The sequence below is a fragment of the Budorcas taxicolor genome, chromosome 23 (assembly GCF_023091745.1).
Source record: "Budorcas taxicolor isolate Tak-1 chromosome 23, Takin1.1, whole genome shotgun sequence".
Taxonomy (NCBI): Eukaryota; Metazoa; Chordata; class Mammalia; order Artiodactyla; family Bovidae; genus Budorcas; species Budorcas taxicolor.
The window spans coordinates 17341030-17360246 of record NC_068932.1 but is presented as its reverse complement, the minus strand read 5'-3'; the positions used below and the strand labels follow the sequence as shown (position 1 = coordinate 17360246).

General features: G+C 41.4%; 1 protein-coding gene across 1 annotated transcript in view; it reads right to left on the bottom strand.

Annotated features, from left to right (window-relative positions):
* The window catches only part of DNTT (DNA nucleotidylexotransferase), a 31594-nt gene extending 14287 nt beyond the window's left edge, over positions 1 to 17307 (bottom strand). Inside the window, exons 1-6 of the mRNA XM_052661165.1 lie at positions 17105 to 17307; positions 5602 to 5776; positions 4831 to 4935; positions 3384 to 3554; positions 2791 to 2862; positions 1497 to 1620 (exon numbers count right to left, since the gene is read on the bottom strand). Of these exons, the coding sequence (XP_052517125.1) occupies positions 1497 to 1620; positions 2791 to 2862; positions 3384 to 3554; positions 4831 to 4935; positions 5602 to 5776; positions 17105 to 17307 (850 nt within the window). The remainder of the gene's footprint in view (positions 1 to 1496; positions 1621 to 2790; positions 2863 to 3383; positions 3555 to 4830; positions 4936 to 5601; positions 5777 to 17104) is intronic.
* Positions 17308 to 19217: the final 1910 nt, after the last annotated feature.

Genomic DNA, 19217 nt, shown 5'->3' with positions numbered 1-19217 from the left:
CCCCAGTTATTTGCTAAGTGAAATAAACCAGACTGAAAGACAAGCAGGCTATAGTCCATAGGGTCACAAACAGTCAGACATGACTGGAGCGACTTAGTGCGCACGCATGCACACACACACACACACACAATGTCTCTTAGAAGCAGAGAGTAGAATTGCGACTACTAGGGGCTGGAAGGTGGAGAAAATGGATAGATGTGTGTCAAAGGGCACAGGATGAATAAGTCCTGCAAATCTAACGTACAGCATAGTCACTACAGTTAATAACACTGTACGGTATACATCAACACAGTCATAGAGTTCCCTAGTCATTTTTCATAAAGTTGCTAACCTCTGAAAGATTGCTAATAAGTTTTATAAGATGCCACATAAGAACTAGAAGAATCTAAAGGAAAAAAGACCCATATTCTTATTCTGGACTCCTAAAGGTTCATGCTTCATAAGCATTGATGTGAACCACCAAGAAATGCTTTCTTTGTCTCCTCCTGCTGTTTCTTTCTATCACTTAAACAGAAGATAGCAGGTTTTCTTTTCATTGTTGTTGTTTTCTGGCCTTCTCTTGTAGAAGATCCCCTTTTTTTCATATTATTAAAAATGTTGGTGACTTCCTCATTCTTTATAACTCAGAAGCCACAGTGCTCAGAACTGTGGCCATGACTTCCTTTCAAATCCCAATAATATTATGTTCTACTGCATATTAAAAATAAGTGTTTAAAAGATGTACATTTTTTGACCTTGGTTCCAGAAATTTTGTCATTAAAAAAAATGACAAGTACCCTGTATAAATGGAAGTAAGCAAGCCATCTTCAACCTCCTGGAAGCCTTGTCAGTCTTTCAGAAGTCTGTCTCTACTCTCTTCTAGGTGAACAAGTCCTGACTGGGTAGACAAACCCCATGTCTAGGTTTCCACATTTTCCCCTTTATGTCTTGATATTTTACAGTTTCTAAAGCTGATCCCTATTTGTGCCAAGCAACAACTCCAGTTTGTTCAAATATTATTTACTCCAAAGTTCTCTATGTCAACTTTCTGACCTGGATTCCTTACCCATGCCTTTTACCCAGCTGGGACCCAAATATCTGGAAGGGTCAGTCCAGGAAGAACAGATCAACGGTGCAGTCAATTTTGACATCTGGATAAAGGAATGACAACAGCCATCAGGCAGGGCCTATTTGCTCTGTGCCAAGTTAATTGTTTTGCCTCTGAGATCTGATCTATTCCCTACTTATGTACTGATGTATAGATGAGGTAAAGAAGGCTCAAAGATTTTAAGTAACTGTCTCAAGATCACACAGCTGGAGAGTGTGAGAGCCAGGATTTGGATCCAGGTCTATCTGATTCCAAAAGCTTGGGCTTTTAGCCATAGCATGAAGAGAGGCCAAGCAAGTGACCAGATCACCAAGACTGGAAGTGACATATGAAGTATAGCTGACAGATCCTGACCCAAACCTGACCAGCCCATGGCAATTATGGGAGATCTTTAGGAGAGACAATTCACCTGCTTTCTGCATTTTTGTGAATTTCAGGGTTTTGTCCGACATTATTTTATTCAAAGATCTGAACCCCATCCTGAACCATTTCTCAGATGTCTTCAGTCCCACTCCAAAAACAGAAGTAAAGAGCTGAAACAAAGGGAAAGACATGTCTTTATTTTCTAAAACAGCCAATATGACAAAAAGTGATACTTTTCAAGGTCAAGCAATTAAGAAAAAGCATAAGCAAATCTCTGACCTAGTGTCTCCTGAATATGACAAGCAGGGGGCAATGGTAATTTTTCAGAGGTGTTTCTGTTTCAGGACATATAGTATAATTAAATGAAGCAGAAGTCAGGAGGCAGCTTCTGGAACTGCCCAGGGATTCTGTATAACCAATAAGGATTGCCTGCACTGTCAGTGCATGACAACAGGTATCCATACCCACACCCCTCCTCTGCCAAAGGTCTGTTACACACACTCATGCATATTCACCCTCACGATTTAACGAGGGATGCACATGTAGGCAGAGCCCAGACTCAACTCAGTCTGTCTGTACTCTGAGCCTGGGCTTCTGCCCTCAACTACCTTTGAGGCCTGAGCATCACTTCTGAACCAAAGGGATTGGTAGAAATCTCTGCCTATTGCAACTCAGAGATAGGGAACACTGGGAGGTAATAAATCCTGCTTCAGAGTAGACAAGATGCAGTGAGGAGCTTTCCAGCACAGGTTGGTTCTCTGAGAGCAGGTTTGTTTTGTCTCATAGTCCTAGTGTACCCAGGAGTGACAACCTTTGGGAGATAAGGTCATTTATATCTCACCGTATCATGGCAATAAGCTCAAGCACCCGTATTTATTCAGGTATTTGCTTCCTAGATCACTGCTATAGACTCAGTTGTGACCCTTCCTCCCAAATTCATATGTTGAAACCCTAACCTCCAATATGATGCTATCTGGAGATGGAGTTTGGGGAAGGTAATTAGGTTAAATGAGGTCATGGGGATGGGGTCCTCGTGGTGGGATTAGTGCCTTTATAAGAAGAGACCAGAGAATTTGCTGTCTCCTCGTGTGTGTCATATGAGGGGATGTTGAGAAGGAGGCTGCCTGCAAACCAAGAAGAGAGCCCTAACCAGAGCCCAGTCATGCCAGCACCTTGATCTCAGAATTCTAGCCTTTAAAACTGGGAAAAAATAATCATGTGTTAAGTCACTCAGACTGTGGCTTTGTGTTATGGCACCCCAAGCTGATCAGTACAACTGCTTAGAATAACAGGATCAACTGAAAACCTAGTTTTGATAAATACATGTACAAATCACTTACTTTGAAGGACTGATATCGTTCATCATTTAACACAGCTTTAACTTCAGAACTTTCTCCATCTTCAATAATCTCCTGCATGGACATTTGAAAAGCATTTTACCCTAGTGATGTTAAACACAATCTGAGATTTTCAAATCCCCAGATATGAAGATGGCAACCTGCTCCAATATTCTTGCCATTTCCTTCGCCAAGGGATCTTCCCAACCCAGGGATCAAATCTGCATTTCCTGCGTCTTCTACCTTGGCAGGTGGGTTCTTCACTACTGTGCCACCTGGGAAGCCCCAGAACCATCCAACCTCCTCTAAATAGAGTTAGATTAATAATGCAGGAGAGTTATTTTCTCACTAGCTGGCCCCACACAGCTCCAAGTGAGATAATGTTGGGGTATGAATGACACAATATACATGTATAGCTATCTATGTAATATATATATGTGATATACTATATATCCATATAATATAAATCAGAGAGAAATGAAAATAAGTAATGAATACCACATCTATAGTTAACAGGAAAATTTATTAACTGCATCTCTCTCCCTCCCTCAGTAGCTACCTATTAGGAGCTGGAATGAATCACCTTTCACCCTTACCTCTATGATGCACTTCACCTTGTCCCCCAGGCAGGGAATTCCTTCTGTGTCCCTCATACTGATGATTGTGAATGGCAGAGATTTAAGCACAGAAGCTGCTCTCATAAATGTCACATAAGAGACTTCATTTTCTTTAAACTCAGAATTTTCAGCCAGTATCTCAAAGGCATCCTAAAGAATAAAACTAGATGAGCAAAATACAGTCTGTTTCCTAGCCACTAGCCCCCAAGCCAGCAGTCCCTTGCAAATGCCTCTTGTTCTCTGTTAAATATTAGAATGCCTGTTCCCTCAAAGGTCAGGATTGGATGTCCTATACTTTTGCACTTCTCCCTGGTTGGATGAGCGGAGTTGAGTTGAAAAGACAGGCCACAGCATGCTTTGTAAGGAAACTTGGAATTCTCTGCCATTAGATATTCAGGAATGATTTAACTAAAAAATGACTTCTTGCTCACTGCATCTTCCTAGTCATTACTTGGCAAGATCCTTCCCTGTTTGCTGACTTTCCCACCACCCTGTGGCCAGGATTCTGCCTTGATCACTGGAAAATCCTATCTCTTAGCTTGTTGATGAAACAGAGTCAGCACTTAGTATAGATATGTTGAATGAATGGGTATGATCAGAAGTGGCACAGACCCACAGGCAGGGTTATTTAAGGTAGGGGGTTATTTAAGATACGGCATGTTTGTATTTCTGGCCGAGGAGGAAGTAGCTACAGCTGTGTGGCATGATCCTCAGGGTGCTCAGTAGCTGCAATTTCCTGGGCTTCCTTGCACACCTGGGGCTAGAATTTTAGAAAGGAGAAGTTCTATATTCAATCTACTAATGCATGTTTTATCCATTTGACTACTGATTGTAAGCTGGAGGATAAGCAGTTATGGTTTTGTTCAGGTCATTTTGAAGCATAATTATGAAACTTCAGGGCTGAATGGGGCTTTAGAGATGATCTACCTTATTAAGCAGATGAGGAAACAGGCTCGGAGAGAGAAACTGTCTTGCCCAAGATAGTTAATATCAGGCTGAACCCAGGTCTGCTGACTCTCAATCTTGTGTCTTCCCAACAAAGCTGTTTATGCACAATTGCTATTTCTATGCAATTTGCTCTTACTGTGTAGTGGACTAATTACAGTCTGTATTTAGTTATTCAGAATATGTATTTAGTTATTCAGAATATTTGCCTTTGATAAGTGTTGCATCCATTAGTAACAACTCCCGATAAATCATAAGTTACTTTCTCTAAAGAATATGCTCTAAATATATTGTCTATTTCTGTAATAGAAGGAGACCCATTCTTGACAGAAAGAGGAACCAGAGCTCATGTTAGGGGAGTGGGTAAGAATGGGGAAAACCTTCCTAGATTTTCAAGAAAATTCATAATTTAATTGGAGAGCCGCAGAAAGAAGCAGCAAGCCTTACATTTGCTATAGTTGTTGTTGTAAAGCTCCATTACCGTGAATATGTGGTTATGGTTGTTTAAAGTGGTTTTTCTCTGACACGCGTACTGGGAGATCTTCTGGAAGCCTGGGTTTGGGGTAGCTGAATAGTCTGTTCTCACCTAAACAAATGTATAAGCATCTATTTAAAAAAAATAGTAATAGATGTGTATGAAGAAAAATAAGAGGCAGTTCAATGGTAATTGTCTCTGGAAAGAGAATAATACTATAGGAGGCTCAAGTTTTATGTTATATGCATTTCTAATATTTGAAATTGCTATAATTTACATGTATTATTTTTGTGATCTGAAAAAGTAACATGAAAAAGAACTACCGATTAAACATCATTTTCCTTTTCTGTGAACTTACATAGTTAGGGTCCATTGGTGAAGAGTTTGGAACTAAGAGTTTAATTTTTTTTCTTTATAAATGATCAAGGTAAGAAAAAAATAAGAACCTTCTACTTTTCTGGCTGCTAGAACATCAAGACTTCAATATTTTGAGATATTTGTGTATAGACTTGTTTGTAAAAATAGCTACCATTTATTACACACATATATAGATCAGGCTCAGTCTTAAGCACTTTCCATGTGTGTTATTCTAATCCTCATAAGCCATCTTACAAGATAGGCAGACACTACTGTTCTCATAATGTAAAGGAAGAAACCAAAGCTCAAAAAAGCTAAGTGATTTGCCACAGTTCACACAGAGAGCAAGCAGAGAACCTAGGGTTTAACTCAAGTCTGTTGAGTCTATCGCCCACATGCAACCACTTTCAGGACACTTACAACAAGCTGGTGTTTTCCTGTAATCTCCACTGGTTTTCCTGCTCCCATACTTTCGATCAGCCAGGAGACATCAAGGAGTTCTAGCTGTGAGCTGGCTCTTCTGTTCTGTACCTGAAGCCACTCGAGAACCTCTGAACCAGAGTTGTTTTCTGCTACAATGTGGGTGACAGAATCACTGCAGAATAAGACAGAGACGTTCAGAATGAGAACCTCTCCCTTTGCCCTGAGGTGCTCAGAGCATTCCATCTGATGGAGAAAGATGAGCAGTAGACCTGACCACAGGCACGGAGAACCTAGGCGTCCGTGCCAGGGAATTCAACTTCAGTTAGCATAGCAGCGTGGTCTATGTTACATATCAGATGCAAGAAAACTTCAGAAAACATTAGTAAGATTGTGATGTTAGTGGAAAACAAAGGTCCAGAGTGGATAGAGGATGAAATCGTTCTTAAATTAGCACCTTGCACTCTGCCTGTGGCTTTGGTGTGCCATTTCATTTTTATTTTGCAGAGGGTTTTAACCTGGTGCCTTTCAAACTTGTATGTGATCCACAGTTAGAAATACATTTTATATCATGACCCAAAATAGACATAGATGTAGATGTTGATATGGATATAACATCCCACTAAATTGATTTCACAAGCCATTGATAGGTGGTGACCAGCCTTTGGGAAATAGTGCTTTGCATGTTTTTCAAAGCACAACTCTGTGTCGTAAGACCCTGTATCTTTTCCCTAAAAAAGTACTGAGCACTTAGCATGCTTCAGCACTGTCCAAGTACTTCACATACATCATCATCTCTTTTAATACGCACATAGCTTCTTAAGTAAATATTATACGAGTCAGACTTCAAAAACGAGGAAACTGAAGAACAGAGAGGTTAAGGACATCCTGAAGGTCACACAGCTGGTAAATGATATTTATCTTTTTTGATGGCCTTTTCTGGTCAATATGTTATTTCTATTTTTAAACAAATCTTTGAAATCAGCATTATATCACTGGAACTAATAGTTTTTAGGGCTCCTTCAGTTCAAATTGTCTACAAATCTGGGAAATAGCAAAAACAAATAGCATATATAAGCATTGAAGAGAAAAAAAAAAGAATTGTTTTTTCTTCTTTTTCCCATTTTTCTTGCTTGACTTCTTCTTCCTCTTTCTCCTTTTCTTGATTGACTCTTAGATTCACTAAGTATTTCTTGGTTCACTGTTCTACTCACAGCCCTAGGTTCCCTGTGGTGGTGATGGGAAGGGGTTGGGTACCAAACAAGAAAAGGAAAGTTTCTGGGCATCAGCATCTTCTGTGAAGCAGCTGGTTAATACGTTATGACATAGGCAGGACCTGCAAGTGGTATACAAAGAGGGAAAATAATTTAGTGTGGGCTGGGATGGTTTTTCCTGTGGTCATGTATGGATGTGAGAGTTGGACTGTGCAGAAGGCTGAGTGCCGAAGAATTGATGCTTTTGAACTGTGGTGTTGGAGAAGACTCTTGAGAGTCCTTCTCAAGGAGATCCAACCAGTCCATTCTGAAGGAGATCAACCCTGGGATTTCTTTGGAAGGAATGATGCTAAAGCTGAAACTTCAGTACTTTGGCCACCTCATGAGAAGAGTTGACTCATTGGAAAAGACTCTGATGCTGGGAGGGATTGGGGGCAGGAGGAGAAGGTGACGAGAGAGGATGAGATGGCTGGATGGCATCACTGACTCGATGGACGTGAGTCTGAGTGAACTCCGGGAGATGGTGATGGACAGGGAGGCCTGGTGTGCTACGTTCATGGGGTTGCGAAGAGTTGGACACGACTGAGCGACTGAACTGAACTGAACTGAACTTGGAGAGGTGGATGGCTTTGTAGAAAAGCAGGATTTGTTTGTGCCTAGTTTGGGTGCATGGGAAGGATAAGGTACCAAGAGTGTAGCACTTTAGATCTTCCTGGAAGAAAAGGTTCAAAGGTCAGGGGAAAGGAAGGCGAGTGGCCTGGATTGGAATGAAGAATTTCTGTTGGGAAGTAGTTGTAGATGTGGCTGAGTGGGGTAACCACATTACAGAGGGTCTTAGAAGCCTGATTGAGAAAGCTGGATCTTATGTTCTGGGATTATGGAGCCACTGAAGTTTTTTGTGAGCAGGACATGGATAGCATTGCAGTGTTATTTTAAAAGACTAATCTGGTATACACAATGATTTGGAGGGGGGAGTCATGGGTTGGGGAGCTTTGGGGAGCTACTTAAAAAGATTAATCCCTGGACCAGATATAAGATAATTTAAACCTCAGTCTGGTTGCTACAGTGCTTGAAAGGAAGGCAAAGGAGACATATGATGGACAGCTGGCATCACCTATAAAAGTGAAGTGGGGAATACACTCAACTATTACTCCAGCTTATCTATCACACTCAAGTGTTATGACTTTTGGTAGAAATAGGGATTTAGGAAGTTCCATCTCTTTGGAGGAAGGGGTGGGGGAACAAAATTGAAGTTTATTTCAGGCAGGCTTCCTTGAAAGGATGGCTGGAGATCCAAATAAAAATATTTGGCTGGGTCATAAGGCAGTTCTATTTCTAGTTTTTTAAGGAATCTCCACACTATTCTCCATAGTGGCTGTACTGTTTGCATTCCCACCAAGAGTGTAAGAGGGTTCCCTTTTCTCCACACCCTCTTGTATGGCAAAACCAATACAATATTGTAAAGTTAAAAAAAAAAAAACTTGAACTAATCAAAAATAATAATAAAAAGTATATTTGGCTGACAGTTGGGTTCTGGGGCTGGTGCTGGGAGGGCAGTGGGGCTGGAGACCAGAGCTGAGACCATCTAGATGGCAGGGTGTGCAACGGGCCCTGGCAGAAAATAGTCGAGATAAAATCGCCTGTTAAAAGGGCCAAGGGAAGACGGCTAGCTGCTTCCCTATTCCAGGTGCATATGATTCCAAAGACTACTTATGGTAAACTCCTTGGAAGATTGTCTATCTCAAGACTTGAAGAAAACCACAGAAGAATCAATAGGGTTAGACAGTATTATTCTTTCTATGTTTCTGCCCTTTGAAGAGAAACATTATTATTATATTATTTATTATGCTTATTAGTACCATTATTCTTCTAAATAGGGTTTTGTCTAAACTTCAGAGGGAGATGGGTGTGCTGAGGAAGAGCTCTGGGGCTTAACTTCTAAATTTAGGCCCCTCATCATCCAGTCATGTACCACCACCGTCAGTACCTCTTCACCTGGGATTCCCCAGGACAGTGTGGGGATGTCTGAGCTCACCTTATTGGATGAGGACCATGTGCATCTCCTACTGAATTCATATAAGCTTATTTGGGAATATAAGCTATGTAGCGTATGAAAGAAGATCCTGATTTGGATTTCCAACCCCTGCTCATTAAGCAACTAGCAAACAACAACAACAACAACAATTATCAAGTACATACAAAAACAAAAAAAATATCAAACATTCACATTGTGCTATTCAGAGTTCATTACTGTTTGTCACTGGTTCCCACAAAGTGAGAGATTGACAGTCAGTCTTAGAAAGTTTGACATCATAGTACAGGCGCATCTCAGAGATATTGTGGGTTCCGTTGCAGACCACCTCAATAAAGCATTTGTTCACTGTCTGTGCTGAGCCATTAGCAGACAGGATTACCAAGGAGGGTCACCTGCTCTGGTGTGTTCTGCACTCAATGTCTTACTGCTGTGTTGTGACAGCTGTTTGCTGGTATAATGGTTTTCTCTCTGCCCTGAGCACTCTGGTACTGAAGATACTAATAGAACATCACCATGTGCCAGAATCATTGTAGATTAATTTCATACACTACTTCATTTAATTGTAAATAATTCTATGAGATAGGTAGGTATGATTATCTCCAATAATAAGAAAAGAGAGCTTGGGAGACATTAAAAATTCATCCAGCTAATAACTGGTGGAGCAAGGATTTAATCTGAGGTCCATTGTAATCTAGAACCTGTGTTCTGGGGGCTTCCCTCATGGTCCAGTGGTTATGACTAGTAAGGGGCATGGGTTCAGTCCCTGGTCAGGAACGAAGATCCCATATCCCGTGTGGCATGGCCAAAAAATAAAATAAAACCTGTGTGCTGGGCCACACTTAGCTACCCCTCTGTGACTCTGTGCATTTTCCAATGAGAATATTTCCTTTTCTCAAAAGGAATAACATCAGAATGAATATCATCATCAACATCACCATCATCATCACAAGGAAGATGAGAAAACCAAGGCCTGCAGAGGTCACATGAAGGCAAGATTCAAACCCAGGTGTGCATGACTTGAGCAATCTCTTAACGTTCTGCTAGACTGTGGTTAGACCCTTGTGTGAGGTTTTGTTTGCTGTTAAGTATTTTGCTATATTTTTTCACTTTCTGTCATGAATTGTTTATTGTTAGTTTTCTGTGTAAGGGAACAAATATGCATGAATGTCATTTTCAAAGACAAATAAACCTGGGATTGGGGCAGAGATAGTCTCTGCCTTGCCCCCGAAGGCCTGGGCTTTGTTCTTAAGATAAAAGGTGGCAGCAAGCTTCAGGCAGCTATCCTCAACGTCTTCTAAAGATCCCAAGGTCCTGCTGAGATGGCCGTTCTGAAATATCAATGGATTCCCTTCTCTAAGTTACCTAGTTTCTTAGCCATGACCAATTAACAGTGCCTTGGACTAGGTTTGGGAAGTTGTGAACCAATTACAAAAATTCTGAACTAGGCTTTGGCCTTCAGATTCCCCCAGGGAAAACCATGCAGAGCCCTCTTCTTTAAGTAGTGCTAAATTGAAATGTACTTGGCTTGGTCCTTGGCATCCCTGAAGGCAGGGACAGTGTTATAACCTGCCTGGTGATAATCATGTCTGGTGCCCAGCTCATGGCAATATTCATAGTAATGGTCAACAGAGAGACCACTGGTACAATGAATTGATCATGCATGGTTGTGAGAGTTGGACTAGAAAGAAAGCTGAGTGCCGAAGAATTGATGCTTTTGAACTGTGATGCTGGAGAAGACTCTTGAGAGTCCCCTGGAATGCAAGGAGATCCAACCAGTCAATCCTAAAGGAAATCAGTCCTGAATATTCTTTGGAAGGACTGATGCTGAAGCTGAAGCTCCAATACTTTGGCCACCTGATGTGAAGAATTGACTCATTGGAAAAGACCCTGATGCTGGGAAAGATTGAAAGCAGGAGGAGAAGGGGAAATCAGAGGATAAGATGGTTGGATGCCATCACCAACTCCATGGACATGAGTTTGAGCAAGCTCTGGGAGTTGGTGATGGACAGGGAAGCCTGGTGTGCTACAGTCCATGGGGTTGCAAAGAGTTGGACACAGCTGAGTGACTGAACTGAACTGAACTGAATAGCTCTGAAGGAATGTTTCTAAAATTGTAGTGTCTCCTAGAGGCACCAAGGATGCTGGCCCAAAATTCAGATGCCTGGGTCCTATTACCAGAGATTCAGATTCAGTAAATCTCACCTAGGGCCCAGAAATACGCATTCTGACAAGTTCCCTTGGTGATTCTGACATATGGTAGTCAGTCACTTCTAGTTATCTACTGGTGCAACACCAACTATCCCAAAATGTAGTAGCTTTTAAAAGGCAACAATTTTGTTATGTCTCACAATTTGTGGGTCAGGAATTCAGGCAGCTCAGCTGGGCCATCCTTCTGTTCTATACGCAGCTCTTGGAGGCACTGATGTTCCATGCAGCCCGAGTCTGGCACCTTGGTGAGGGTGGCTGGGAGCCTGGGCTCAGCAGCATCTGCCACCTGAGCACATTTAAGTGGCCTCTTTCAGGGGCAACTCAGACTTCTTACCTGAGGCTCTGGGTCCAAGGAATAGCAGAAGTCTTGAGGCCTTTTATGACCCAGCCCCTAAAAGCCACATGGTGCCATTTCTGCTGGGTCCACCAGCCCTCCCAAGGCAAGGGAAGGGAAAGTTCTTATTGCTCCATGGGGTCTGCCATATTTCAAAACCATCTCACAGCCCAATAACTCCACCTTGTGAAATAGTGCTGGAGAGGAAGATCACTCTTTACCTGCACCAGCTCAGAAGGGATCCCCATGCTGGACTCTGGGCTCAGTTATAGCAATGTTTCCCCACCCAGTACTCATTTCTCTACAGGTACATGAGACAATTTTAGGGAGTACACAACAGAACATCTTAGAAGTTTATGTGTTAATTGAATCTATATTTTTAATTTATGTATATCAGACCCATGATTTTTATGGCTATTATTCCTTAAGCTAGAGATAAATTATAATGACTCAGAATCAGTTCAGTTCAGTTCATTTCAGTCGCTCAGTCATGTCCAACTCTGCGACCCCATGAATCGCAGCACACCAGGCCTCCCTGTCCATCACCGTCTCCCGGAGTTCACTCAAACTCACGTCCATCGAGTCGGTGATGCCATCCAGCCATCTCATCCTCTGTTGTCCCCTCTTCCTCCTGCCCCCAATTCCTCTCAGCATCAGAGTCTTTTCCAATGAGTCAACTCTTCGCATGAGGTGGCCAAAGTACTGAAGTTTCAGCTTTGGCATCATTCCTTCTGAAGAACACCCAGAGCTGATCTCCTTTAGAATGGACTGGTTGGATCTCCTTGCAGACTCAGACTAGGGGCAGTTAAGAGAAACATAGTAGTTATATAATAATACACATGATAAAAGATATTATAAGAGTCATGAGTATGACCCTCAGATGTTCAGAAAGCTCTAAGTTTGAGAGATTAACTCACAAATCTCAGTTCTGATTTTTTTTCTGAGATACCAGTATCCTTGATTTTTCTTTTTTCTTCCCCTAGTTTCTCTTGCCTCTGGACACAATTAGAAAATATCTTCATGAAGAAATAGGTAGCCATCTTTTTTTTTTTTTGGTGAGAAGCCAGACTGAATATCTCTATCTGATTCCCCCCAGTTCTCATGGATGGTAACCTGATTTTTTGTCTTTAAAACTGTTTTCTTCCCCTGGAGAAGTCATTCTTAAGTTTTTCCATCTGGCACAGCACTTATTTTGTCAACAATAACTTTAAAAATAGTTATTTACAACTGAACTGGGATGTTGACAGTTTTTAAAAAAAAAAAATCCTCTTGCCAATTTCCCTAGCAACTGATCTGTTTCAGAATCCCTGACACTGAAAAATCGAGGCAGTTTTATTTGGTTTTATCCCACACTCTTATGGGGCTTCCCTGGTGGCTCAGATGGTTAAAAAAAAAAAAAAAAATCTGCCTGCAACACAGGAGACCTGGATTCTATACCTGGGTCAGGAAGATTCCTGGAGAAGAGAATGGCAACCCACTCCAGTATCCCAGTATCGTGCCTGGAGAATCCCATGGACAGAGGAGTCTGGCAGGCTACAGTCCATGGAGTTGCAAAGAATTGCACATGACTGAGTGACCACCAACTAGCACCAGTAAAGACACGCTTTTATTTCCAGTCCTTGATATACCGAAGACAGAGGGTCTTGCCTTGATTTTTTGGCCCACATTAAATGAGACCGTGAACATTTACATTAATTTAAAGTTCACACACTTTGAAATAAGTGATTTGAACCAAAGCAGGACAAACTCCGGGAGACAGTGAAAGACAGGGGAGCCTGGCATGCTGCAGTTCATGGGGCCACAGAGTCAGACACAACTTAGCGATGGAAGACCAACAGGACTAGAGTCTACACTGCATGCTCTTGAACCTATAAAAATAAAATCTTCATTATTTCATTGATTACAAAGGTAATACTGTAACCAAAAGGTAACCAAACCTTGTAAAAAACAATTCAGTGACAAAAATCACTCTTGGTAGTCATAAGTTCCGTTGGTTGGTTTTATAGTCTCCAGATAAAGTATTCTTTGAGCTAATATTTCCTGAAACCTACTCTGTGTAAGAAAACTGTCAAAAGTATGAAGATGAGGTATACACAATGGCCGAAATGACACCCTTTCCCTTGTGGAGTTGGGGAGGAATAAGGAGAAAAGCCAAGTGGAAGGAAGAGTCAGGGGCCAAGCCTAAGCCATGGCTCACCCTGTGTCCAGGAAGGAAGTTCCCTCCCCTAGAAAGGCTTCCAGGGGACTTAGATCTTACATGCAGAGAAGTGTGGGGAGAAGACATTCAAAGTTGGAGGAGAAAAAGTGAGGAAAAAAAACATAACGAGAAACCAGTGAAGATGTGTTTGGACACTGAACTTAGAAGAAGCCTAGAGAAGGACTAGTTCAATATCATGTTTTCTGGAGCAGATAATAGCTCTTTCATCTGGTGTTCAGTTTATTTTCCAAAACAATGACTTTTAATATTTTTATTTCAAACACCAAAGATCTGAAGTGATAGGGCATTGTCAGAGATAAAAAAAAAAGCTGGACACTCATTAAAGCAGTGAGAATAGTTTATTCAGTAATGACTATTGCAAAAGGGAAGCGGGTTCAGCATGAAAGACACAAGGAGGCTCGAAGTAAAGCATTGGGTAGGAAAATTCTAATTTTTTAAAAAAGATGAAAATGAGTACATGCCAGGAAAATACATTATGCTATCTTTTCATGCTAAGTGACAAAAAAAAAAACTGTACAAAGGTACAGTTCCTGGCTCTCTTGTCTGATTTTAAACTCTTTGCTCACAAGGCTCAAGCCTTCTACTTGGGTACTAACAGAACCCTTAACTTGTGATAGCATGGTGGTATATTTTGCTTTCATTCAAACAATGCCTTTCAAAGATAGCCTTGTAGACAAACTATGGAGGTGCAAGCAGGGGAAATGTATCCTCTGGTGGGTTTCTACTGCTTGAACAGTGGAACTCAGGAAAAGTGATCATCTGCTGGGTGATGTAACCATGGAAAGCCAGCCTTCCTATCTGGCTCTTTCTTTTTCAGCGTCAAAGATTTAGGTCAAGACAGAGATGGTAAGCTTAGCGAGTATGTAAAAAGAGGAGAGTTGATGCTGATAAAGTTTTAAAACAGCTCAAAGTACTGGAATCAAGGATAAAAGAAGAACGTGACAGACACTAGATTCCGACCCTTCTCTAGCTTGTCCCAGAGAACTGGAAGATTATGAAGTTGCTCTAAAATTTAGGGTGTTGGCCATGGAATAAAGTTCAGTAACCTTTTTAATGAATGTGCAAAAATGCCTCAAAGAACTTGACACCTCCCTTTAAAAGAACCAGCTTCCTATGGTACTTGGAATAGCATCTTTTGCAATATAACATAAATACTAATGAAGTCCAATCCAACTATAAAGATACAGTATACATATGCTGGAAAATTAAATAGTTCCAGATAGCTCAATACATTCAGGCACACCAATTCTACGCTGTGTATTCAGGTTCAGGTAAAGTGGGGATCAGATTTTCCCTCAGATTTAACCCTCCTGGCAGCCAAAGAATGTGCTAGAAATTATGGAGATTACTGTCTACTTTCAGAACTTTCTTTAGCTCCTCTTTCTCTGAATCTTTTATATCAAAAGGTGAGGTCTAGCTGTTCCTCTTAAGAAGTATCCTTTCTTTTAAAATAACGATTTCCTTTATTTTCATTTAAAAAATATGTTCATTGTAAAAAAATTTGGAAAACACGGAGCATAAAAGCAGCCATAATCTCTCACTACGACCCTCATGCCCACAAAAAACCAATTTGATGGGTTTCCTTCCTGTCTTTGTTCTATTGGTTTATGTCACTTGACCTAGTTCATATTGTGGAGAGAAAGTGGAGAGAAAGCCCTCTCCTTAGGATGTTACTAGAAAGGTCAATGGATTCAGCTAGGTATCGAGAAAACAGCCCCCCTACAGTTACATAGCTGCTGTAATTTACCCAAGTACACTGGTATCCGTCATGGCATCTGGTGTCACATCAGGCAGACCAGACCATTGATCGAGAATCTGAGGTCAGAGAGGAGAGAGGGGCGTCTTCCCCACATCACAGGGCTGGGAAGGGTCAGAGTCCGACTCCGAGGTCTAGAGATTTTTTTAATCTAGAGATTTTCCCAATCTAGAGATTTTCCCCTGTAATAATCTTCATTGTCCTTTCCAATTAAAGTCTATACAGCTAACTATGGAAATTCCGTTTGAGAGCTAGAACTTCTGCTTCCTGTGGTTTACATTTGTGTCATAAAACACATTTGTATTTAATGTGTCTTCTGAGCAGCCAGCCTGGGAACTTTGCCACAGTCACATCACAGCAGCAGTTGGCTCGCTGTGCACCAGTTTCCTCTGTCGCCCGAGCAGCTGGGTTCAGTCCCTGGCAGCCAGAGCTGCCTCTTGGGTTTTCTTGTCAAAAGAAGAAACTTGCCTCCAGTCGTCTCTCCAGCTACCTGCTCAGCCACTGTGTGCATTACTCGCAGCTGTGCCTGTAACTAAACCAGTCAGCTCTTGCTGGAAGTGTAGAGAAACTGGGTGAGGAAGTCCATTGGAGACCCAGGAATTTCTGAATGGGGCATTTTAGTAAAAAAATTAAATGTTTCTATGAGATTTGACTCATATTTGATGATTGACTTTTGACATATTTCAAATTTTTGTCAAACTTTTGACATATTTACAAATTTCTCTAGCAATGTGTAACTGATACTTCATCAGGATATGCTTGTCAGTTTTACTTATTTTTTTCAAGACAGAAATTTATTTTCACATGGAATTCTTATACATTTTCCTGAAAAGAAAATGATCAACCTATTCCTTGGACAATCAAGGCCAGCCAATTGCATCAATTATCATTGTTTATTCACTACAAGCCCTCTGGGAATTCTGTTTGGAATTATTTATGCCAAGGTTCTAATACCATTTGTGTCTGGATTTTGTTTGGTTTTCTCTTCCATCTATTTGAGACCCATGAAGAGCTTACATAACTGTTAGAAAAAGAGCAAGGCCAGCCTGGGATGTGACTGGGTGAACATTCGAGGCACCCTGCCTGGTTGCTTCAGTTGCCTTCTTATTTGGGCTCTGAGCTCATCACTCTCAGCAAGGTATCTTTTACCCTTGGACAGAGCCACCCCTGAATCTTTAACCAGCATCCCTCTCTCTATGAATCCCACTCAGACTGCAGTTCAGAAAAGCATGATCAAAGCCATACTTGGGTGCCTGTGGTGAGCCAACTACAGTCCTAGCCCATCACAGACACTTCCCACCTCAGCCCAGCCAGATGTGCAGCTTACTGGCCAACCAACCAAACTATTCTTTCTGCCTCCAAGCAGCTGACAGTTTTTGTTTGGACTCAGTGATGCTTTTGTTCAGCTCAGTCAAGAGTAAACCTCGGTGGTTTCAGCATTCAACTTTCCAACTAGGTGTCTGTTTATCATTCCTTGATACTTCATCTCATAATAATGAAAGGCAAAAAAAATTACTTTATCTTTTGGTGCCAACTGGTTTCAATATAATTGTATCAAATCCCCACTGATCTTATTTCCCTTAAGTAATTGCTTCAGATTTGTTCTTTGATCTCATACCTGTTCTCCCAGTGGGAACATCACCTCTTCTGTTTGCAGAGGAAAACACAGATTCCTTGGGTTCCAAAGACATTCACAAAAACCCTGCTTATTCACAAGCTGAAATTCGTGATGTCTTACCTGAGCTCATTTTCAACCCTGAATCCTTTCCTTCGAGCCAGCTCCATGAGGAAGTTTCTGCGGGTGGTTCCCATTTTCTTCTCCAAAATGAAGAGGACCAAATTTTGAAACTTGATGTCATGAGGAGGGGAGGCCATCGAGGCACCCACCTGCCTGGGTCTCTTCTTCCGAGGGCCTGAGGAGGCTGTGCACAGTGGATCCATGGGAGAAGCTGATGCTGCCTCTGGCTGAGCCATCAAGTGGTATCTCCAGAAGAGAGGGAGAGCCTGCCCCTCCTTCACGAGGAGCCCTGATGTCATCTTACCATCCCACCCAGCCCTGCCCTGCTCATAGCTTCCTGCCCAAGATCCAGGGGGAACTGCTATCTCTGTTCATCTGTCCAGTCTGGGCATCATAATGGGAATAGTAAATTAACTTTGCCTTTCCTATACATAATCTCATCAGATCCTCAGAATAACTTTGTGAGGAAGGTAGGGAAGCATCATTCCTCCCATGTTATTAATTAATTAATCAATTTACTGGTTACAAATTTCTTTAGACCCCTCTTGTCTTTATTTTTGATGCTTTTTTAAATCTCCTGAATAGTTAGCATTCTCTGCTAACTGGGTTTCTATAGCTTGTATGGGTGTTATTCGTTGTGTGTGGTTGTTTTGATTTTACATAAATGGCAGTGTTATATTTCCCATCCTGCTGATTACTTTTTTTTTTTTTACTCGGAACTCTGCTTTCAGATCCATTCACTCTGCTCTGTGTTCTAATCTGTTGCCTCTGATTGTTCCATTGTATTTCATGGTGGGCATTTTAGCTATGCTGGTGCATTTATATGTGATAAAACAAAGGCTCAGTGTACTAAATATCATAGAACAAGAAGCAGAACCAGATCTTGACTTAAGTCTTCAGGTTCCAAATGATATATATCTCAGCTTTTTCAGTAGACTGAGGTTGTCTCTTTAGGAGATTGAGTAATCTGTTATATAAGCCTAAAATCAATGGGATGAAATGGGATGATCTTTAGGTGAGAATTGCTGCCATAAATAGACATTTTCAAAACTTTATGTGCAAAATAAAATTAGTGTCTTTCATCAATACACTTCATGGATCTCATTTCCCGAGCATCTACTCTGTCGCCATAGCAAGCACCTACAAGCTTAGCTGACTGAATCCCACAACAACACTGTCTAGCATCCCCACTGGGTTTAACAACTTGCTAAGGGTCACAGAACTAGCCAACAGGAAATTATTGAATTTAATCTCATTATAAAACCTGTGCTTTAATTACCGAGAAGCCATCCTCTACACATGTCTCCCCCACTGGCAAATCTAAACTCTGCTCACACTTGCTCCTTGGAAGAAAAGCTATGACAAACCTAGATGGTGTATTAAAAAACAGAGACATTACTTTGCCGAAAAAGGTCCGTATAGTCAAAGCTATGGTTTTTCCGGTAGTCATGTATGGATGTGAGAGCTGGACCATAAAGAAGGCTGAGTGCTGAACAATTGATGTTTTCAAATTGTGGTGTTGGAAAAGAGTCCCTTGGACAGCAAAGAGATCATACCAGTCTATCTTAAAGGAAACCAATCCTAAATATTCATTGAAGGACTGATGCTGAAGCTGAAGCTCCAATACTTTGGCCAGAGATGCAAAGAGCAGACTCACTGGAAAAGACCCTGATGCTGGGAAAGATTGACTGCAGGAGAAGGGGATGACAGAGGACCAGATGGTTGGATGATATCACTGACTCAATGAACATGAGTCTGAGCAAGCTCCGGGAAATGGTAAAGGACAGAGAAGCCTGGCGTGCTGCAGTCCATGAGGTCCCAAAGAGTCGTACATGACTGAGCGACTGAACAAGATTCACTCTGCCATATTTGAGACTGTTGCTACCTTCAAGTACATGAGCTCCTCACCATAATACCAGGGAAAAGGGATGTGACAGCTTCCTTCAAACATTTGCAAAACCGTCTGTGTTGCTTAAGAGAGAAAGATCAAAAGTCTTCAGGTTGAATTTGCGGAGTAATAGCTTTTAACTCTCTGAAAGTAAGAACTTTTTATTTACTAGGGCTGGTAAAAATAGAGAGGCCACATTGCACAGTGAAATATTACTAGTCATGA